This window comes from Henckelia pumila, chromosome 4 (assembly GCF_033568475.1).
Source record: "Henckelia pumila isolate YLH828 chromosome 4, ASM3356847v2, whole genome shotgun sequence".
NCBI lineage: Eukaryota > Viridiplantae > Streptophyta > Magnoliopsida > Lamiales > Gesneriaceae > Henckelia > Henckelia pumila.
The window spans coordinates 138,952,509-138,976,973 of NC_133123.1; the positions used below are offsets into that span (position 1 = coordinate 138,952,509).

At 41.9% G+C, this 24,465-nt stretch overlaps 1 protein-coding gene across 1 annotated transcript; it reads left to right on the plus strand.

Moving 5' to 3' along the window:
• Nucleotides 1-20,713: 20,713 nt before the first annotated feature.
• On the plus strand, nt 20,714-22,267 carry LOC140861862 (uncharacterized). Its single transcript, XM_073264866.1, has 3 exons — nt 20,714-21,314; nt 21,366-21,463; nt 21,557-22,267. Exons 1-3 carry the CDS (start codon nt 20,714-20,716, stop codon nt 22,265-22,267), a joined length of 1,410 nt encoding a protein of 469 aa, XP_073120967.1.
• The last annotated feature ends 2,198 nt before the right edge of the window (nt 22,268-24,465 follow it).

Sequence of the window (24,465 nt, forward strand, 5' to 3'; positions counted from 1 at the left end):
TTTATTGTCATAGTACAAAAAATATGTGAGTTTTTATATTACTATATTTGTTACAATCTTTATGTAATTCATTATCTATTTCAATATGATTAATTCATCATTTTTATTAGTATCGTACTATTATATTATTATAATCATAACAATTTTTTCCTCTTAATTTATCTCATAATTCTATATTTTTCAAGATAAAAAATCATTATTACCCATAAATATTAATATTAAAAATAAGAATAAAAATGATTCACTTAGAACATAATCCACAAGAGCTGACCCAATTAAAACCCAAAAAAAAAAACTCACTAAAAAAACTTAGATATTAAGAGTCAATTAAAAACCCAATAAAAATAAGATGCAATAAAACAAACAAACTCAATATTTAGACCCAATTAAAAAAACCTAAAAAAATTACACTCACTAAAAAAACTCAGATATTGAAAGTCAATTAAAACTCAATAAAAATAAGACGCAATAAAAACAAACTCAATTATCATGCAGTTCTCGAAAATACCCCTTGCATTTAACATTCCAATGAACAAAATTTGGGCAATTATGATAATACACAATAAAAAACTTTGCACTTTATTTACCCTTTTATTGTAGGTAGATAACACTTCAATGAACAAAATTTGGGCAATTATGACAATACACAATAAAAAACTTTGTCCTTTATTCACCCTTTTATAATAGAAATAGATATATATTCTTAGTATCATCATTATCATTTTTTTCATTCAACTTTGTAAACACAGCTTCACATTATTTTATAATAATAATTTTCAACCAAAACGAAACATGTAAAACTAAGTTGTCCACCTCAAATAAATGTGTGGTGAGTTCACCTACTCCAAAGTGCAAGACGCCTTGAGATCCTACTTATGAATTTCAAAGTTTATTTTTGTTTTTTTCACCTACCAACACTTTCTTGGACTAATTTGTCACGCAGGATTTTTCTAGTCTGGCTTACCTGATTAACGTAGTTTGTAGGCTATTGCGTTAGTACGGGGGTTTACCTAGTGCACATGAAAGATAACGGCTGCAGGCCAGTTTCCACGTTACAAATTTTTTTTTTTTGAACTTTTTTGAAGATAGGTTTCCATGGATAATAATCTTGGAATTATAACATTAGGTCTATATATATAGTATATACACTCTATTTCTGGAGGTCCATGTTGGTCGATTGCATATATATGTATGATGTTGCACGAAACCTTGTTACCCTGAAGAGGGTCTTCCGCGTGCTCCAGTCAGTTAGAATATACCACAGCTAGCTTTAAGAAGTCGAGTGCTCCTCGCGTATCCACTCCAGTAAAATTAAGGTTGTCATCTGCATCACAAAATGAGGTTTAAAGGCGTCGAGGATGCCCGACGATGACTCTCCGACTCTCAAGTCGGGGATCCACTCAAAATATGCAATCATAAAAACTAGAGAGCTTTTTGAGTATAAGTTGAAACAATGAGAGTCTACCTTCAAATGAAGAATGTCCTATATATTATTATAGAGTTTTCAAAATGGACCATGGGTTTTAGAGTTCATGGTGTGAGGTTCTGTGAATCAATGAATTTATTAATCACAATAGAAACATATTTATACAACAAGGGAGATAACTAGATATACTATAATCTCCTAAGTAAGGAGTTTTTCATGTAGGTCATCGAATGAAATTGCGGTATCACGAGCTTGAATAGCATGAGAAAGCTCTTTGTAGGAGTCATCAAGGCCATGGAGAACTTTGAGAGTTAGATCCTCAGAGTCAACCGAGACACCCATAAGAGCGAGAGTATCAACAAGAACCTTGATGCTTTGCATGAATTCAGTAATTGATTTGGAACCTTTGATGGGATTAGAGATCTGGGCTTTGAGTTGCAAAATACGGCCCCGACTTGGAGACGCATATGTCTTAGCCAACGTATGCAAGGCGTCAAAGGAAGTTTTGGACGCGGCAATGAACGGGATCAAGGTGGGTGAAAGAGCCCCTATGATAGCGTTGAGGAGCAACTGATCTTGACAAATCCAAAGTGCATGCGCAGGGTTGGCAGTGGTGCCGGTAGTGGATGTGAGGGTGGCGGGGGGACACAAGTGTGTGCCATCAACAAATCCCATCAAATCATACCCGATGAGAAGAGATTGAAACTGGAATTTCCAGGCAGGATAGTTGGTAGAGATAAGTTTAAAAGAGGCTTGAGCGGCCACATAAATGGCGATGAGGGACGTAGAGACTGCAAGGGTAGGAGTGATGATGGCGTCGGCCATGGAAAAAGTTTAGGAATGTGGCGTTTAGCCTTAGGACTTTGATACCATGTGAGGTTTTGTGAATCAATGAATTTATTAATCACAATAGAAACATATTTATACAACAAGGGAGATAACTAGATATACTATAATCTCCTAATATAAACAGAGATATACAAGGAGAAGATCAAAACAAATCTCTAAGAATATTCTGTACAATATTATCTAACACATAGGCTTCACTCATGGGTCTCATGGGGTTCAATACCACTTAATTATTCATGGGCTCACTTATTCTCCCACTATATTATACATAATTCATGTGATTAATTTTAATATAATTAGATTAATTATATATAAAATAGGAGGGAGGGAAGCTTATTACTTGGTAATAGTCATGGTTTAGGATTTGGATTGTCGGAGTTTGTCACTGTGCCTTCGATTTCGACAATTTGTTTACAAGTTTTTGGGTGCCCGAGATTCCAGTCCAATTTTTATAAGACAACATGCTACTAGCATGGATGAAAACCAGATAAAAACTTGGTTTGATGTTATTAAAGACTTGTTATTTCCTAAAATCTTGGTTTGATGCTATTAAATACTTGTTATTTTGTTGTTATTAAAGACTTGTTATTTCCTAAAATATTGGTTTGATGTTATTAAATACTAATCGTAAATCCGTTTGGCAAATTAAAGAAATGTAATATTTTACCTAAAAAACGGCAGTCCCAAAGAACTCAACCAATTCGACAGTAGGCTCATGGTCGGAAAGGGCCTCCATGTAGCTAGGGGTGATCATTATTTAGGTTAAATTGAATCAATCGAACGAATCGAATGAATTTAAAAATTCGATTAATTTAAAAATTGGGTTTTAGTGTTACGAAATTTTTGTTTAATCGATTAATTCGGTTCGATTTTTTGTTCAAAAAAAAATTCGTTAACCGAATTATAAATAATGAAATTTTGAATTTTTTTATTAGGTTTGACATATAATTTATAATATTTTTTAACGTGTTTATATTTAATATTATACTTAATTAATTTTTGTTATTTTAAATTTTTTAAGCTTAATGTGTTTTATTATGATAAAAATATCATATTTCAATAATTAATTTTATAAAATTTTGTATTTTTTAATTTTATTTTGTAAAAAAATCGTTAAATTTGGTGACTGACTGAAATAACCGATTTTAATTCGATTCGGTTATATCGATTTTAACATAAATTTGGTTCGATTTGGTTCGATTAACCTAAAAATAATGCGGTTTTGGCTGAATTAATTACCGAATGCTCACCGTTATTAATGTAACCCTAATATATGCCTGAACTTGTAGCATATCACCGGAAGTCCCGAATAAACTTGAAGTATCTCCAGAGCAAATCCACGGGGAAATGTTGTCTTAAACGCCGTCTAAGACGAATCATGTCTCTTGATCGGGGTCGAATAACCTGATGGCGGCATAAAAATTCATGTACATGAAGGAACATGTAGCTTCCTCATGATTTCTGGGAGCATAAAGAACTTTTAATTTTGCTTGTCACGTTTGAGACATTGTGTGAAATGTGGTTTCACCATTGATACCTGATACCCGGAGGTGGAAATCACCTCAACTTATCGATGACCCTAATATAAAAGGAACATCCCTAATCAACCAGAACCGGTTCAGGAGCTCAGCTCGGGAGCTCGGAGCTCGGCCAAGCTCCCCACAATAATTCCCAGCTCGGGTCGGGAGATCAGCACGGGAGCTCGGAGCTCGGCCAAGCTCCCCCACCATAATTCCCAGCTCGGGTCGGGAGATCAGCTCGGGAGCTCGGAGCTCGAAGCTCGAAACTCGGCCAAGCTCCCCCACCATAATTTCCAGCTCGGGTCGGGAGCTCAGCTCGGGATATTGGGGCTCAGCTCAGCCCCAATATTAGTAGGGAGTTAGCTTAGTAAATGGGTTCGACAACCTTGGTGAGCTAGCTAAGATGTTAGGATCAATGTTTAGGGCGATTTCAGGAGTTCAGTAATAACTCACTTACCCCTTTTTATATGACCCCCGGGGGAGCAGCAATATAGAGTCTTAGTGATGACAGGTCAGCTCGGATAAAATGTACATGTCGATATTTTCACGGTCAAGCTAGATTCAGACGAGATATCCACCTATATATTCGGGATTGCAATCCCGGGATTCTCGGGTTCCTGATAAGGAAGGTAAGCGTAAGATTCGGAGTCCTCTCCTATAAATACCAGGTTCACTTTCATTATTTGGATCCTAATTTTCACTCGTGTACACACACCACTCTCTATATTTTGCTATCCTAGCATCTGACTTGAGCGTCGGAGGGGATACGCCGGAACACCTTCCGGCCCCCCCTTTAACACTCTTGTTCGTGGTTTCAGGTCAGCAACAGGTCATCATTTATTGGAGGAGTTTTGTTAGCGCGGCTAATTAGCTCATCCAAGAAGATCACTTTATTGAGGTATATCAATTGGCGCCGTCTGTGGGAAATTTAAGCTAAGGCGTAGATATGGCGGGAAGAGGAAGAGGAAGAGGGAGGGGAGGAGGAAATGTGGCGGACATGACTGTAGATCATCTCAGCCAGTTCATCACTCAAACGGTGCAAACAGCCATGGGTCAGAATCCACCACCTCCTCCCCCTCCACCTGGAGGTCAGCCAAACCAAATGGATGCGATGTGGGAAGAGATCAGGAGATTGGGTCGGCAAGTCGGAGGTCGGCCTGGGCCGACACAGAGAGAAAGCCCTTTTGCTCGGGTTATTTTAGATAAAGAACTCCCTGCGAATTTTAAGCAACCCACCTTAGGGGAAGTATGATGGGAGCTCAGATCCAGAGGAACATTTGGGAAGGTTTGAAAATGCAGCCCTGTTGCACAGATATATGGATGCAATTAAATGCCGGGTCTTCCTCACCACTCTAGTGAGATCAGCTCAGCAATGGTTCAACCTTTTACAGCTTGGTAGCATTCGAAGTTTCAATGACTTCAGCTCAGCCTTTTTACACCAATTTGCGAGTAGCAAAAAATATTTGAAGACCTCTCTTAGTTTGTTTAATCTGAAGCAATCTGAGGTGGAACCTTTGAGGGAGTATGTTCAGCGCTTCAATACAGCAGCTTTGGAAGTACCTGCGGCCACTGCAGATACCTTGGTAAACTCTTTCACTCAAGGGTTGAGGGGAGGAGAGTTTTTCAAATCTTTGGTCAAGAAGCCTCCTTTGACTTATGATGAGCTCCTTAGTCGAGCTGAGAAGTATGTGAATTTGGAGGATGCACAGAGGCAAAGGAGACATGAAGGAACGTCTGGGAGTAATCCAAGTACCAAGATAGGAGCAAAGGTAGAAGGGAAGGCAGATGTTGGAAGAAAAAGGGTTGCGGAAGAGATGAACAGGGCTAAGGGACCCTACCCTTACGTACCACTCTCGGTAAGCCTGGAGAAGGCAATGCAAGTCTGTGAGGATAGGCGAGCGCTTGTGAGGCCTCAAAATGCTGAGAAAGGCCCGCGGTTACCGCCATCCGACAAGTTTTGCGACTTTTATCAGGAGTATGGGCATATCACTAATGACTACCAGAGGCTAGGCGAGGAGGTGCAGAGAATTATTTCTGAGGATGCTCGACTCAGGGCTGAGCTGACTCGAAGGGCAAATCCTCCTCGCCAAGGCCGAGCTCCTCAATGGAGGGATCAGGGAAATGAAGTAAGGGGAAACCAACCTGATCATCAAAGAAGAGCTCCACAAAATAGTCAGGAAGATAGGGTTGAGAAAATTGCAAATCACCCTCATAGGGGCATGATCAATATGATTTCAGGAGGCACTACAGATGGGGATTCAGGAAGGGCTCGCAAAGCTCATGGGCGCAGATTGGAAAATTTTGACGTAAATTCTCAGCTTAGCTGTCCTACTGATCCGAACATTAGTTTTGGAAGGGAAAATTTAAAGGATGTGGTAGTAACTCATAATGATCCCTTATTGGTCACCTTGACCATAGCCAATTATGATGTGGCTCGCATCTTTGTTGATACTGGTAGCTCAGTAAACATTATCTTCAAAGAAACCCTTGATCAAATGAAGTTGGAAGGATTTGAGTTGGACCCAATCACCACGGAGTTGTATTGGTTCACGGGTCATGTTTTGCAACCGTTGGGACAAATAGTGCTCCCATTATCTCTAGGAAATAAAGAGCAGAGAGTAACCAAAATGGTTTGCTTCACCGTGGTGGATGCACCGTCCTCTTTCAATGGAATATTGGGGTGCCCTGCCCTGAGTGATTTCCGAGCCGTGGCATCCACCTATCATCAGAAATTGAAGTTCCCAAGTGGAAGAGAAGTGGGGGTTGTTCGGGGTGATCAGAAGGAAGCTCGATTGTGTTATGTGAATGAAGTGAAGATTGATGCAAAGAAGAAGAGAAGGGAAGAAGGAATGGTTTCGGTAGGTCGGACATCGAGGGTGTTTGGTCAGAAGGTGCTTCTGATGTCTGAAGAAGGTAATGAGAAGGTGGAATTAAGCCCGGGGGCTCAGATTGTTAAATTAGCTGCTGATCTCGTCCCATCAGTGAAGCAAAGATTGGTTGACTGCTTGAAGAAGAACAAGGATGTTTTTGCTTGGTCTGTGTCAGAGCTCAAAGGGGTTAGTGCGGAAATTATGGTTCATCAACTCAACACTCTTGCGGGAGTGAGGCCGATAAAATAGAATAAGAGACACTTTGGACTAGAAAAGGATAAGGTTATTAAAAAAGAAGTGGATGAGCTCCTTGAGGCAGGACACATTAGGGAAGTGCAGTTCCCTACTTGGTTATCAAATGTGGTCTTGGTCCCTAAGAGCTCAGGCAAGTGGAGGATGTGTGTCGATTTCAGAGACTTAAATAAGGCATGCCCCAAAGATTGTTATCCACTGCCTCGAATCGATCAGTTGGTTGACTCTACGGCAGGTCGTCAGTACTTATGCTTCATGGATGCATATCAGGGGTATCACCAAATTCCTTTGGCGGAGGAAGATCAGGACAAAGTAAGTTTCACTACCTCTCATGGAACTTTTTGTTACAGAGTGATGCCTTTTGGTTTGAAGAATGCAGGGGCCACTTATCAAAGGCTCATGGATAGAGTGTTCGCCTCCCAAATTGGCAAAAATGTGGAAGTTTATGTGGATGATATTCTGGTGAAGTCTCGGGATTATGTGGGATTGTTGGCCGACCTTGAGGAGACTTTCTCGACTTTAAGAGCTTATCAAGTGAAACTTAATCCAGAGAAGTGTGTATTTGGAGTTAGGGGAGGTAAGTTTTTGGGGTACATGGTTACTGAGAGGGGGATAGAGCCCAATCCTGAGAAGGTGCAGGCTATCCGATCCATGTCTGCTCCTCGTAATCTGCAAGAAGTTCAGAGGTTGGCAGGAAGGATAGCAGCCTTGTCTCGATTTATATCAAGATCAGCACATAGAATTCTACCTTTCTTCAAAGTGCTTCGTAAAGCCAAGAAATTTGAATAGGATGATGAATGCGGGAAGGCATTTGATGACCTAAAAAGCTAATTAGCTGAACTCCCTGTGTTGGCTAAGGCAATTCATGGTGAACCATTGTACATCTATTTATCAGCTTTGGAAGGGGCAGTCAGCTCAGTACTTATTAGGAAAGAGGGAGCAGCTCAAAACCCTATCTATTTCTTTTCACATGCCCTTAAGGGTGCAAAACTCCGGTATTCGGAGGTGGAAAAGCTAGCGTTAGCCTTGGTTATGACAGAAAGGAAGCTCAGACCTTACTTTCTATCACATCTTATTGTGGTACTGACCAACAGCCCTATTGGGAGGATATTGACTCGAGTTGATATTTCGGGAAGATTGGTGAAATGGACTACGGAGCTCAGTGAGTATGACATCCAGTATGAACCAAGGTCAGCCATTAAGGCTCAGGCGTTGGCAGATTTTCTGGCCGAAACGAGACATGTGGAAGCTAAGGATTTGTGGAAAGTATATGTTGATGGCTCTTCTAATAATGAAGGATGTGGAGTGGGGGTGTTTTTGATCTCTCCTCGTGGAGATGAGATCAGATTGGTGGTTAGGTTGGATTTTCAAGCTTCTAATAATGAGGCAGAGTATGAGGCTGTGTTAATCAGCCTCCGAGCAGCTAAGCAAGCTGGGGCAGCTCGGGTGCATCTCTACTCTGATTCACAGTTAGTAGCTCAGCAGGTTAATGGAACGTATGAAGTGAAAAATGAGAAGTTGAAGGAATACATGAGGGCGATAGAGGAAGCTCGGGGCCTCTTTGATGAGGTAATGTTTGAACAAATTCCGAGGGAGAGCAATGAAAAAGCAGATTATCTTGCCAAGATGGCTAGCTCACTTCATAACTGGAAGAACAGAGACGTAGTCATGCAAGTGGAATTAACACCTTCTACTGAGCTCACACCATTAGCTCAGGAAGAGAGTGACTGGAGAAGAGAGCTCTTGGAATACATGGAGAAGGGCGAGTTACCAAAAGATCCAAAGAAAGCATATCGGTTGAAGCAGAGGAGTCTCCGCTTTGTGGTGGTGGAGGGAGTTCTTTATAAGAGGTCATTTTCTGGACCTCTTCTCAAGTGTTTAGGCCCTAAGGAAGCTCATTATGTCCTGAAGGAGATACACGAGGGGTGTTGTGGCAATCACTTGGGGTCTTATTCTCTAGCCCGTAAGGTTCTCTTAGCAGGATATTTCTGGCCTACTATTTTGAAAGGTGCCATAGCTTTGGTGACTTCTTGTGACAGTTGTCAGCGACATAGCAGACTTCAGCATCAGCCAGCAGCGTTAATGAAAGGAATTGTGACAGTGTGTCCTTTCGATTAGTGAGGAATGGATATTGTGGGTCCTTTCCCTCCAGCTCCAGCTCAGAAGAAATTCTTGTTGGTCGCTATTGATTACTTCTCTAAGTGGGTGGAGGCGGAGGCCTTGGCTCAAATTACTGAAGGGGAAGTGCTGAAATTTCTATGGAAGAATATAGTATGCAGATTTGGAGTACCCAGGAAGCTTATTTCTGATAATGGGAGACAGTTTCAAAGGGCTCGAGTGCAAGCTTGGTGTAAAGAAATGAAAATTCAGCAACACTTCACCTCTGTCCATTATCCTCAGAGTAATGGTCAGGTGGAGGTGACTAATAGGTCTTTGGTGCAAAGCTTGAGACGCGCTTGGAAAAAGCCCAGGGAAATTGGGTGGAAGAGCTCCCTAGTGTGTTATGGTCATATCGTACCACACCGAGAATTGGGACTGGAGAGACTCCATTTAGTATGGTGTACGGAAATGAGGCCGTCCTGCCAGCAGAAATTGGAGAAGAGTCAGCTCAGATCATTTTCTATGATGAGGAAAATGGAGAAAGGAGAATGAAAGACCTAGACTTTTTGGATTAAAAGAGAGAAGCTACTGCTATCAGAATGGAGGCATACAAGAACAGGATAGCTCGGTCCTATAATCGTCGGGTGCGCAGGAAGGGTTTTCAGGTAGGAGATTTGGTGCTCAGGAGAGTTCAGGAGGTGGCTGTAGGGAAGCTCGACCCTAAGTGGGAAGGACCGTACAAGGTGGTGTTGAGGCTCGGTTCGTGTAGTAACCCAGAATTCATTTTAAGATAATAATATGTTAAACATGATTAAGGGTTGGTAATTAACCAATTCCGGAATTTAATCGGACTTCAGAAGCAAGAAACGAAATTTCATTATCTGAGCCAGTTCGGACGATCCGAAGAGGACTTCGGACGGCCCGAACTTGATCACCGGGGGCTCCGAAGGTGAGCTTGTTGACTTCGGAGTTAAGGCACGTTCGGACGATCCGAAGAGGACTTCGGACGGCCCGAACTCCCTTGTGCCAAGCAAGCAGGATTACTCAGCATGGTGTTTTGACAAGTGTCGGATTTAGGTCACTTCGGATGACCCAAAGAGACGTTCGGACGGTCCGAACTCGACGTGTCTCGCATGCAGACAGTGAGTTGGAACGGACGATCCGAACTCAGCTTCGGAGGTTGATCCGTGCGGTGGCAGCACTCATGTGGCTCCGGTTCTGAGCATGATTTTTCAGATGACCCGTTACCAGTCATCATGTTGCATGCATTATATACATATGTTTACTCATGTTTATGTACTGGGCGTTAGCGCTCACGTTCTAGTTGTTATCTTGGACACCCTATTCCATGGAGCAGGTCGCAGGATGGACGGAGCTGGTAGTTCAAGGCAGGACTAGGGAGCAGGAGCCTTGAGGATTTTATTATACAGCAGGAGTCGATATAGTTGTATAATGTTTACTGTTTAAGATTTTCGATTTGGTTGTATCACTACAGATTTAAGCCTGGATTATGTTACTAAGCTGATATGTAAATTATGATTTTGTTTCCGCATATTTTACTCTGTTAAGTTATTTTGCTGTATTAAGTTTAATGCATGCTATTAGTTGCCAGTTAGTAGGTGATTCCATGCAGGGTCACTACATTTTTTGTATCAGAGCATGCTTAGATTTTGGGATTACTACTTGGGATTTAGTCTAGTCTTGAGTAATTCTTGTGCATTTGGGATTTTAATGTGCAATTTTTTTCAGGATATGGCTGACAAGAGTCACGGTAGTGTTGGCCAGGGAGGTGGTCATCATCATCGTCATCATCGCCATCATGATGATCAACATCGTCATCATGAGGGTAGACGTCGCTACTCTATTAATAAATTCATGAAAGTAGGACCGAAACCCTTGGTGGGAGGCGAGAATCCTGAACAGGCGAGGAGTTGGATGTCTAAACTCGAGAGTACTTTTCGTGCTTTCGATTGTACTGAGGATCAGAAGCTGGAAGTTCTAGAATTCGTTCTAGAGGATCGAGCACATTTTTGGTGGGATGCCAAAGCTGCTCAGGCACGTACTGAGAGAGGACAGGTGACTTGGGGGGATTTCTGTCGGAAGTTTCAGAAACTGTATTTTCCTCCGGCTGTTCGCCAAGCACGATCGATGGAATTGCTTACTTTGAGGCAAGGATCAATGACTATTGATCAATATCAGCAACGATTCCTTGATCTGCTACCTTTCAGTCCTCATATCAATGAGAGTGATGCATCGAAGTATGATATCTTTGTATAAGGTTTGAACCAAGATATCTACTCTCAGGTTGTCGTCTGTGATGACCCGGTATCTTTTGAGACTTTGGTGAACCGTTGCCGTCTTGTGGAGACTAGCAACAGGCGTGCACAGCTGATGATGCCAGCACAGCCTAGTGGATCTTTTGAGCCTCGAGTTCAATCTGTTGTGCAATCTGGACCTACGTCTTCTTCTACTCCTACTACTTCATCTGGATCTCGTGGTTCACGAGGTATGTTCCGTTTTGGAAAGAAGAAGAAGAAGGAGGAATTTTGTAGCCATTGTGGAGGGAAGCATCCTGCAGCTTCATGTCGGAGAGCTACTGGTGCTTGTTATATTTGCGGTCAGCAGGGACATCTGCGGAGAGATTGTCCTTAGCGCATGGGTTCTGCTAGTGGATCGGGATCACAGGTTGGATCTCAGGCTTCTATTGTTCTTCGTCAGCAGCCAGCACCACAGAGTTCTTCTGGTTATCGTCCCCAGACTCAAGGGCAGGTGTTTGCTCTGTCTCAGGAGCAGGCTACTGAGGGAAGCGATCGCATGTTGGCAGGTACCTTTCTGTTATGTGGTATTCCTGCACTTGTAATAATTGATACTGGAGCATCGCATTCCTTTATTTCTAGTCGCTTTGTTAAGAGACATTATCATTAGATATGGATTTAGTTGTATCTACTCCGTTGGAGCAAGAGATAGTAACTAAGCGTCTAGTGATGGGTTGCCTTCTGGAGTTTGAGGGTAATGTGTTAGCAGCTAATTTGATGATATTAGCGATGGAAGATTTTGACTGTATCTTGGGAATAGATATGCTGACTTTGTATCACGCTACTGTGGATTGTTATCAGCGTCTGGTACAGTTTCATCCGGTTGAGGGTGATAGCTGGTGTTTTTATGGTGAGGGTGCGCGACCTTCGATGCCACTTGTTTCGGCTCTGAAGGCATGTCATGTCTTGGAGTCAGGTGGGGACGGCTACCTCATCTATGCAGTTGATATGTCCACGAGTAGTACGGGTATTGATCAGTTACCGGTTGTCAGCGAGTTTCCTGATGTATTCCCTGATGAGATTCCTGGTTTTCCTCCGGTGCGAGAGGTTGAATTTGGTATTGATTTAGTACCAGGAACTACGCCTATATCCCGAGCACCTTATCGTCTGGCACCGTCAGAGATGAGGGAATTGAAACAGCAGTTACAGGATCTGCTTGATAAGGGATATATTCGTCCGAGTGTTTCTCCGTGGGGAGCACCTATTTTATTTGTCTAGAAAAAGGATGGATCGATGCGATTGTGTATTTATTACAGGCAGTTGAATCGTGTCACCATCAAGAATAAGTATCCTTTACCACGGATTGATGATCTGTTTGACCATCTACAGGGTACTTCTGTTTACTCGAAGATAGATATGAGATCTGGATACCATCAGATGCGGGTACGAGACTCAGATATATCTACAACTGCTTTTAGGACCAGATACGTGCATTATGAATTTTTGGTGATGCCATTCGGTTTAACGAATGCACCGGCAGTCTTTATGAATCTGATGAATCAGATATTTCGAGAATATCTGGATAGATTTGTCATCGTCTTCATTGATGATATTCTTGTCTATTCTCATGACAAGGATGAGCATGCACAGCATTTGAGGATTGTTTTACAGACGTTACGAGATAAGCAGCTGTATGCGAAATTGAGCAAGTGTGAATTCTGGCTTGATCGGGTAGTGTTTCTCGGTAATGTGATTTCTAATGAAGGGATATCTGTTGATCCTAGTAAGATAGAGGCAGTGCTGAACTGGTCTCGTCCGACGACGGTTGCTGAGATTCGTAGTTTCTTGGGTCTAGCTGGATATTACCATCGGTTCATCGAGAATTTTTCACAGTTGGTCAGGCCTTTGACACAGCTTACACGGAAAGATGTTGCCTTCATATGGTCCTCAGATTGTGAGGAGTCATTTCACGAGCTGCGTGGACGTTTGACTACTGTACCTGTGCTAGCTCTACCTTCTGGATCAGGAGGTTATGTTGTTTATACTGATGCCTCTGGTCAGGGGTTAGGATGTGTTCTGACACAGCATGGACATGTTATTGCCTATGCTTCTCGACAGTTGAAGACGCATGAGAATAATTATCCAGTGCATGATCTCGAGTTAGCCGCCATTGTATTTGCACTCAAGATCTGGAGGCATTATCTTTATGGCGAGAAATTTGAGATATTTACGGATCACAAGAGTTTGAAGTATTTATTCACTCAAGCGGAGTTGAATATGCGACAGAGAAGCTGGATGGATCTTCTGAAGGATTATGATTGTGAAATCAAATATTATCCAGGTTCTGTTAATCTTACTGTTGATGCCTTGAGTCGGCAGGTGAGACTTTCTACACTTCAGACTAGTGAAGTATCTCATATGATTCAAGAGTGCTGTTCATTGAGTTTTACGCTCAAGCACAAGAAAGGGAGGAATGGGATTCGTTTGTATACTATTCTATCTGAGCCAGCATTATATTCTCGGATCAAAGATGCTCAGATATCTGATGTTAAGACTCAGCGTTTGGCACGTCTAGCCAATGGAGTTGGTACATCTGGATTCCATTTTCACAAGCTCTCTGCCTCGCGTTTTATATAGGCGCGCTCGATCCTGGAATTTACCCGGATCGAGCGCGCGCCACTTTGGCTTTTTAACTAGGCGTTTTTCCTTCTCTTTTCCCCACTCTCCCTACAAATTCCCCTCGGCCCTTAGCTTCATTTTTCTCTAAATTTTTGACATTTCACCATTGTTCACGAATTGTTATCAATCTATTACAGGATCATTCAAGGGCTTGGAATCTTCATCTTTTTCCTACTCTCAACTCCTCCAAGGCCATATTTTGCTAGAAAAGCCGGAATTTTTGGTGTACGCAAGGTGTTCGACGAATTGCCAATATCACTAATCCTTGCAAATTTTTGAGTGCTCATGGGTCCAAGGCGTACTACTGAGAGAGGCGAATCTTCTCGCCAAGGCACACGAGCTACAACCGCATCCTTCAACTTAGCCGGGCGCTTTGTCAATCAAGCGGCTTGTGATCGCTATGACCACGCCAAGAACCATCGATCCCCTATTATTGAGAGGGGTTTTGATCCCGATGTGACTGTAAACAAAGTGGCGGCTCAAGTCTTGGCACGTGGGTGGGGAACGTTCTGTAAGCAACCCACTCCAGCCATTGTACCTCTTGTTAGGGAATTCTATGCTAATGCCGCGGAGCAGACGGATGGCAAGGCCTTTGTCCGGGGCACTTTGGTTTCATACGCAGCCTCTGAGCTGAATGCCATGCTCGAGACACCAGATGTCGATGACAATTTATTCCAAAGAGCTGCCCTTTACCCGGATGTTCACGAGATCCTTGCTTAGCTATGCTTTACCGGGGCTGCTTGGTTGGATCCGATTACTTACAAGTGCTTCAAAGAGAAATATCTTTTTGTGAATCCGGCCACCTGGTACGCATTCCTCTGCTGCCGTCTAATGCCAATCTCACACACAAGTGAGGCACATGTGGAGCGTGTTGTATTGCTATATGCTCTCGATGTCGGACTTTCGGTCAATGTGGGTCGAGTTATTCATGTTCAGATACGACAGTCGGTTGCTTCTAGGACATCCGGTCTTTTCTTTCCTATGATCATTACACAGCTATGCTTGCGAGCTGGTGTGCAAGCTAGAGCAGACTAGGAATGGTTGCAACCAATGCGACCCATTGATCAAGCCGTCGTTGATGCAAAAAGGGCTTATAGGCGGAGCCTATTTCTGGTGGATGACCAATTTGTGGCGGTGCACGAGCAGGTGCGTCCTATTCCACCTCCACGCCGCTCGACTGCAGTTACTGTTCAAGAGATGGCCGCTTTCACGCAGCACCAGAACATGTTCAATGCAGCCACTGCTGCAAATTTTCAGGTGCTAGATTATATCACTCGTGGCATCTCCGAGCGACTAGGGATTGATCCCACCACACTCCCACCAGCTGTTCCTTTTTCGCCATCTTTTGAGTTCCCATGGGTCGACCCAGTGCCACCGCCAGAGCATGATGAGGACGGGGCGGACGCCAATCCATAAACCTGGGGAGTTTTCTTTTTATTTTTTTTCTTTGCATTTCATTTTTTTTTTTTGTGTGTTGTTAGTTGTTTAGTTTAGTTCTCGAGCATTGAGGGCAATGCTTCGTTTAAGTGTGGGGGGTGCATTCAGTGTTTTGTTGTTTGTTTTGCATTATGTTTGTTGCGTATTTGCATATAGTTCGTAAATTGTGTCATGAGGTTTTGTTGTGTATAAGTAAAGGATGATTTCTAGCCTATGATGAGATAGTTGAAAAATGTTAATTTTTGAAAAAAAAATTGACTCTTAGTTGGATATGAGAAACTGTAGGTTGTTTGTTGAATATTCTTAAGCACGCATGTTTAATCAGTGAAGTGTAGCGATGTATTAGATATCGTGGATGTCTGTTGGACCATTGCACGGCAATAGGTGTCTGTGAAACTTGATAGTTTCTTGAACCTTGATGATTTTTTGATGTGACATCTATGATCTTGGGCGCACCTAAAAAAATAAAAATAAAATAAAAAAAATATAATAAATGTACAACTCCATCCGAGCCTTGACAGGATTTAAATCCTAAAAGAGCAAGATCAAGGCTAAGTATGCGGATAAAATGGGGTTGATGTTCCATCCGGGCTATAGACGAGGGGATTGAAATTTTAATCCTATCTTAGTTGTAGCTAAGTTTGCGGGTAATTATTGGGGCTATTGCAATACCGAGTGCAAAATTCGGAGGTGCGTAATTATTCTCAAGAAAGTTGTGTTGTGTTGAATGATTGTTGAGAGGAGAGTTCTTGATGGTGTAGCTTACACTGAATTGTTTAAAAGGTCGGCGAACAGTCTTGAAACTTTGTCTTTTGAAGTTGCATGTAATTGGGGTAACATGGCACACACATACGTTCGCATTCGACTAAAGGTGTATCATTGATGATTGAGAGTCGCTATGAACTTATTTGTTAGATGAAAGTGTAAGAGTGGGTGCCCAGTGAGCCAACTGTGTGGCTATGGGCTTTGTTGACTCTTTGTATAAACAATCTTTTGTTTAATATTATTTACACTTTTATGGCAATGACTTTATATTACTTCATATTGTTATATTGTGATATACTATTGTTGTTTTGATAAAGACCTTGAATATACTATAGTGTATGTAAGATGTGGTAGAACATGGAGATGTCTATCATGAAATACATCTTATAGTCACTGTATATTCTAAAACCGTTCCTAGTCGATTGAGCCGTCCGATAATAAGGATAAGGATCGCTCGAGTTTGAGACTAGCATTTGCGATGCGGAGTACCACGTTTCATTGGTAGGGAACATGGAGATGTTCGAAGCATGCAAATGGATATTCATAGGATGAATAGTCGAACTACCCTATCCGGACTTTCCAAGTGGTTATCACTTATCGAGTGGATAAAGTCCGCGGTTTTGGTTGTACACCATTAGTCCTTACGACTTGAAACATCATGGAGACTCTATATGCTAGTACTGTGCTTTGACTCGTTTACCGACTCTGAGGGGGTCATCAGGTGTCGAGATTGGGTACAGTTACGACACATATAGGAGTCAATGCATTGTTGTCAAGGATTCACCACATACTTGCGAGTGTGGATATCCTATGCGATCTGAGGAGATATTAGTGTGACAAATCTCTGGCCAGAGTACTTGATGTGATTTAAGAAATGGTTTCTTAGTAGCACATGCGATGTCACTAATTTGATCTTCAAGATGTATTGCATAGTTATCGAATCTTGAGCGACTCTCAATATACCAATGGTTGTTGATTCGATCGGGATATATGGATGAAGGGACCGTACTGTACGCTAACCAAAATCTACTGGTTCTTGTAGGCACTATCAGTGATACCTAGGGAATCATGGGGCGATGTTGCTAGGCGCTTTACCATGATTCGTTGGGCAAGTCGGAAAGTGTTGTTCCGAGTCACAAGGAGTTGTGAGCCCACGGCTAGCTGTATCCCTGAACCATTGAGGGTCACACAGTGTAATGGAGTTTTAATCCCCGTTGAGATAGTTAAATTTAAAGAGTTAAATTTAATGAACTAAGGAGTTGGACTTCTTAAATAAGAGTAAGGGAGTAGGATTTCCTAAAATGACATAGGGATGGACATTTTTGGAAACCACTGAATTCGGATTCAGGAAAATTTATTTTGACTTTAAAACGTGCAGAAATGGTTTCTGTGCACATTGGTGAAATCGTTTCATCAATCGGAGTCACGATGAATTTTATATTAATTTCTGAACGAGCGGGCTTTGCTTGTCGGGCCCCAGCTTATGACTAATGGGCCCTAAGATGTTAGTGGCCTGCATTATAAATAAGTTATTTCAGTACAGAAATTACACACAACAGGTCATTATTTTGAGAAGCAAAAATCGAAAACCCTAGCCTCTCAAAACGTTTTTGGCCGCCCCCTCCCTACTCTGTCAGAGAAAATTCCGGTCTGTGATTTTGAATCGCAGTAAGGAATAACGAATCAAATTCGTGTATTCTCTTCGCAGAAAACTTCTGATAGATTTTCTAGTGCAATCTATCAGAGGGATTAAACCTCTGTTCGTGGACCTGATTGAAGGCGTTCATCGGTTCCAGGGAGAGACAACAAGAGCAGAATTGTTCTGTTGGTGTCCATTAATCTCGTTGCGAGATTTGAGGTAAAATTTATTTAATTGTTATTTAAATTTTACACACACGTAATTCAATCGATGAACGGTTGATACCCATACCATGGAAACGTTCCATGAAAAAAAAAAAATTTTTAAACTTCCGCTGCACCGGGTATCAATCGTAATTGGTCTGGGAACTCGCCAGTTTTCCAACAGAAAGTGGTTTTCTCTGAGGCTATGGTATGCGTGATTCGTCCTTTCTTATGTTTTCCTTGTGTTTATATTTTGTTTTGCATAACTTGCTCGAGGGCGAGCAAGGTTTAAGTATGGGGGTATTTGATAGTAGTGTTTTGTTTGCATTTTTAGTGTCGTTTTTATTAGTGTTTTGCATGCATTTTGTGTCATTGTTTGTGTTTTATTCTATTTTTACTTTATGTCATGCATTGAGCTTCTTAACTTAGTTTTTATTCATTGTGTAGGAATTGCTATTTTGTTGATCGAAGAAATCGAAGTGCGTCCATGCGTCCAAAGAAAACAGCAGAGCAGAATTTTTCATCAGGGATGCATGCGCTCGATCCTGGAAATTCTTGGGATCGAGCGCGGTCATGTAATTCTGAAGGCAGTAGGATGCTCAAGATCTCTCGCTCGATCGGGTGAAAATCCCGGATCGAGCGAGCGCAAGGAAGTTTAAAGGCAGAGAGTTGAATATTTAGCATGCGCTCGATCCTGGGAATTGTCGGGATCGAGCGCGCGGGTCTGATGCGGGAAAAATTTGTAATTTTGGGAAATTCTTTTAATTAAGGCTCTAGACTTTTATTAGAGAATTAATTCGTTTTTGAGGGAGATTATCAGATTATTCTACATGCTTAGAACGCGAAAAACTCTCTGTGGACGGCTAGGTTTTCTCCTTTCTTTTCTTATTTTTTATTTTCTCTCATGAATTTTTGTAGAGAATTCATGGGTATTGTTGGCTAAACTTTAATACTTGGTTGAGGAAGACAAGACTCTTGATTTAGTTTATTCATGAGATTTTGATTTCCAATGTTTGATTTCTATCAAGTATCAAGAATTATTCTGAATTGATTGATATGCTTGTGTATGAGATTTTTAGATTGGCCATCTTAGAATTTCATTATACAAACAAAAGCTAAATTAGAATTCAAATCCGTAATTGTTTGAAACCTCTAATTTGCGAAGCAACTGCAATTAATATTTTCTGCTGTTGAATTTGCTAAATCGTGGGAATAATAATTGACTAGGCTAAATTCATCCGCTTGTGTATGGGTTGTCTAGCTTTATCAGTTTTACTAGTTTGAATGCTACCGTGGATTTAAATCTGATCGCTGGTATTGGGTTAGTCTATGGGGTAAGGGTTAACTTAGAACGCTTGTGTCTAGTTAACTAAAATTAAGGTGAAACAGGAATTAAATTTCCAATGATGAATATTTGATAGGATTAATTATTTTTAGATGATCAATGATTGAATAAATAATATCAAGGGTGTAGTCGACCGATACCAAGTCTTATTTCTTATTGATTTCTTCGGTCTTTTATTTAATTTTGCATGTTAGTAAATTTTAATTGCTTACAAGCTTCAGTAGTTAATCTCAACTCCCAAACCCCCCTTTTTACTATTTTAGTATTTTTCAAAGAACACTTTTAAATTTACCTTTCCTCGTGGGAACGATCCCTACTCACACTACTACGTTATTTGTTTATCTGATTGAGTCGGGTAATTTGGGCGTACACGATAAGCGCTACCAAATTTTGGCGCCGTTGCCGAGGAACGGTGTTAATTTATTGTGTTCTTTTTATTTTTATTTTTAATTTTAATTTTTTTTATTTATTCCTCGTAGTGCTACTCTGGTTTGTTCATGCTTTCAGCTGAATCTTCAGAAGAAGAAGAATGTCAATACAACCCAGAGATAGAAAGAACCTTGCTTACGCGAAGGAGAAAACTTCGTAGGAAACAACAAGAGGAAGCTGCTCGAGCTGCATTCCCAGAAGAAGAGATGGTTGTTAACGCTAATCTGAGTTTGAGACAATTGGGTACTCCTGATCCAAACCAACAGCCCTTATGCATTACTTTCCCTACTCTAGAAAATAATGCTAATTTTGAATTGAAATCTGGACTGATACACTTACTGCCTGCTTTTCATGGTCTTGCAGGTGAGGATCCGCACAAACATCTGATGGAATTCCACGTGGTGTGTTCAAGCATGAAACCGCATGGAGTTACAGAGGAGCAGATTCAGCTCAGAGCCTTTCCTTTCTCTTTAAAGAGTTCTGCTAAGGATTGGCTGTACTACCTACCTTCTGGATCCATCACCACCTGGACTGAGATGAAGAGAATATTTTTAGAGAAGTACTTTCCAGCTTCTAGAGCAGCAAACATCCGGAAAGAAATTTATGGGTGCAAACAGCAGATGGGAGAGTCACTGCACGAGTATTGGGAGCGCTTCAAGAAACTTTGCGCCAGCTGCCCACAACACCAGATAAGTGAAAACTTACTAATTCAATACTGTTATGAAGGGTTGTTGTCTCATGACAGGAGTATGCTGGATGCGGCTAGTGGAGGAGTTTTTGTGGACAAAACTCCGGTGCAAGCGAGGAACTTAATAGAAAATATGGCTGCCAATTCTCAGCAATTTGGCACCAACAGAAGTGATCCTGCACCAAGGAAGAGTAACGAGGTAAACGTTTCTTCCCTTGAACAACAACTGAGCGAACTGACGTCTCTTGTGCGACATATGGCTGTAGGGAATGGACAGATTGCAAGGGTATGTGGAATTTGCACTCAAGTGGGACATGCAACTGACATGTGTCCCACTCTTCAAGAGGGATCTGCGGAGCAAGTCAATGCAGCAGGAGAATTTCCAGGGCCACCTCAGCAGAAGTATGATCCTTACTCTAACACATACAATCCAGGTTGGAGGGATCATCCAAACCTCAGATATGGCAATCCTCCAGCAAATCAAGCTTATAGGCCGCCGTACCCTCCACCACAGCGTCCTCCGATTCCTACGCCAGGTGAGTCTCTTGAAAACATAGTTCAGAATCTTGCCACTAATACCTTGGCTTTTCAACAGGACACCAGGACGAGCATCCAAAACTTAAATACCCAAATGGGGCAGCTCGCTGCAGCAATTAGCAAGTTGGAAGCACAAAATTCCAGCCGTTTGCCTTCACAAACAGTGGTGAATCTGAAGGAGAACGTGAGTGCTATCACTTTGAGGAGTGGAAAGGAGCTGCAGATTCAAGACGGATTGGTCAAAGAACCGGTAGAGACTGAAAGGGAAAAAGAATCTAAGGTGAAGGAGCGTGAGCCCATTCCTAAAGAAGCACCGAGAGGTAAGTTTCCTCCTTTGTCTGAGTATAAACCTGTAGCCCCTTTTCCCTTAGCTTTAAAGGACTCTAGGAAAAATGAGGGGATAAAGGAGCTCTATGAAACTTTTCGTAGATGCGAGGTAAACATTCCACTGTTAGATGCTATTAAGCAAGTACCTCGCTATGCTAAATTTTTGAAAGAATTATGTACTGCGAAAAGAAAACAAAATTTGAAGGGTTGTAAGAAAGTTGAATTGGGAGAACAGGTTTCTGCCGTTATTCAAAGAAAGGTACCTACAAAATGCAAGGACTCAGGTATGTTCTCGATTCCATGTCAAATAGGAGGTGTTCAGCTTGATACGGCCATGCTAGATTTAGGAGCATCTATTAACGTCATGCCATACTCTGTTTATGCTTCCTTAAATCTTGGGCCTTTGAATGAAACTGATATTGTTATCCAAATGGCTGATCGATCTACTATTTTTCCAAGGGGTTTGTTAGAAGATGTTTTAGTAGAAGTTGGTGACTTGGTCTTTCCTGCTGATTTCTATGTTCTTGACATGAAAAGTAATGAATTGAATAGTCCTATTTTGTTAGGAAGACCATTTTTGAAAACTTCTAAGTCTATCATAGATGTTGATAACGGTAATCTCACGATGGAATTCGATGGAAAAATTGCTAAATTTGATATTTTTGATACCCTGAAAATTCCTGCCCGTGAAAGTGTTGTTAATATTCTTGTAACACCTGCTGAAATTTCTACTGCTGAAAACTTTTTCTCTGATATGCAGGCACTAAAAACTGCGACAAAATGTCCTCCTGATAACGCGAAAAGGATGCCCATGAGAAAAGAGAAACGGGGTCAAGGAGCTAGCACCTCCAAGAAATTGATGCAGCAAATGCTTGGGACAAAATTTTCTAGAAAATGTTTTAAATGGGTGAAGGTGGACAAAGGAACCAAATTTAAACCACCCTGAGGAACTGCAACATTCAGTCGAGCCAACGACCATAAACAAAGGCGCTGACTGGGAGGCAACCCAGTATTTCTAATTTTTTAGTTTTTGCTTTTACTTTGTTTTTTTAATTTTATTTAAAAAAAAATTTTTGTTTCGTTCATTTTTGTTTTTATTTCATTTTCGTAAAAAAAAATTTAGAGGCACGCTCGATCCTAGAAATTCTTGGGATCGAGCGCGCATATTGAAAAAGCTTACTGCCTCATTTATTTTTTGGGCGCGCTCGATCGGGTATTTTTCCCGGATCGAGCGCGCAGATTTCACAAGCTCTCTGCCTCACGTTTTATATAGGCGCGCTCGATCCTGGAATTTACCCGGATCGAGCGCGCGCCACTTTGGCTTTTTAACTAGGCGTTTTTCCTTCTCTTTTCCCCACTCTCCCTACAAATTCCCCTCGGCCCTTAGCTTCATTTTTCTCTAAATTTTTGACATTTCACCATTGTTCACGAATTGTTATCAATCTATTACAGGATCATTCAAGGGCTTGGAATCTTCATCTTTTTCCTACTCTCTACTCCTCCAAGGCCATATTTTGCTAGAAAAGCCGGAATTTTTGGTGTACGCAAGGTGTTCGACGAATTGCCAATATCACTAATCCTTGCAAATTTTTGAGTGCTCATGGGTCCAAGGCATACTACTGAGAGAGGCGAATCTTCTCGCCAAGGCACACGAGCTACAACCGCATCCTTCAACTTAGCCGGGCGCTTTGTCAATCAAGCGGCTTGTGATCGCTATGACCACGCCAAGAACCATCGATCCCCTATTACTGAGAGGGGTTTTGATCTCGATGTGACTGTAAACAAAGTGGCGGCTCAAGTCTTGGCACGTGGGTGGGGAACGTTCTGTAAGCAACCCACTCCAGCCATTGTCCCTCTTGTTAGGGAATTCTATGCTAATGCCGCGGAGCAGACGGATGGCAAGGCCTTTGTCCGGGGCACTTTGGTTTCATACGCAGCCTCTGAGCTGAATGCCATGCTCGAGACACCAGATGTCGATGTCCAAAGAGCTGCCCTTTACCCGGATGTTCACGAGATCCTTGCTTAGCTATGCTTTACCGGGGCTGCTTGGTTGGATCCGATTACTTACAAGTGCTTCAAAGAGAAATATCTTTTTGTGAATCCGGCCACCTGGTACGCATTCCTCTGCTGCCGTCTAATGCCAATCTCACACACAAGTGAGGCACATGTGGAGCGTGCTGTATTGCTATATGCTCTCGATGTCGGACTTTCGGTCAATGTGGGTCGAGTTATTCATGTTCAGATACGACAGTCGGTTGCTTCTAGGACATCCGGTCTTTTCTTTCCTATGATCATTACACAGCTATGCTTGCGAGCTGGTGTGCAAGCTAGAGCAGACTAGGAATGGTTGCAACCAATGCGACCCATTGATCAAGCCGTCGTTGATGCAAAAAGGGCTTATAGGCGGAGCCTATTTCTGGTGGATGACCAATTTGTGGCGGTGCACGAGCAGGTGCGTCCTATTCCACCTCCACGCTGCTCGACTGCAGTTACTGTTCAAGAGATGGCCGCTTTCACGCAGCACCAGAACATGTTCAATGCAGCCACTGCTGCAAATTTTCAGGTGCTAGATTATATCACTCGTGGCATCTCCGAGCGACTAGGGATTGATCCCACCACACTCCCACCAGCTGTTCCTTTTTCGCCATCTTTTGAGTTCCCATGGGTCGACCCAGTGCCACCGCCAGAGCATGATGAGGACGGGGCGGACGCCAATCCATAAACCTGGGGAGTTTTCTTTTTATTTTTTTTCTTTGCATTTCATTTTTTTTTTGTGTGTTGTTAGTTGTTTAGTTTAGTTCTCGAGCATTGAGGGCAATGCTTCGTTTAAGTGTGGGGGGTGCATTCAGTGTTTTGTTGTTTGTTTTGCATTATGTTTGTTGCGTATTTGCATATAGTTCGTAAATTGTGTCATGAGGTTTTGTTGTGTATAAGTAAAGGATGATTTCTAGCCTATGATGAGATAGTTGAAAAATGTTAATTTTTGAAAAAAAATTTGACTCTTAGTTGGATATGAGAAACTGTAGGTTGTTTGTTGAATATTCTTAAGCACGCATGTTTAACCAGTGAAGTGTAGCGATGTATTAGATATCGTGGATGTCTGTTGGACCATTGCACGGCAATAGGTGTCTGTGAAACTTGATA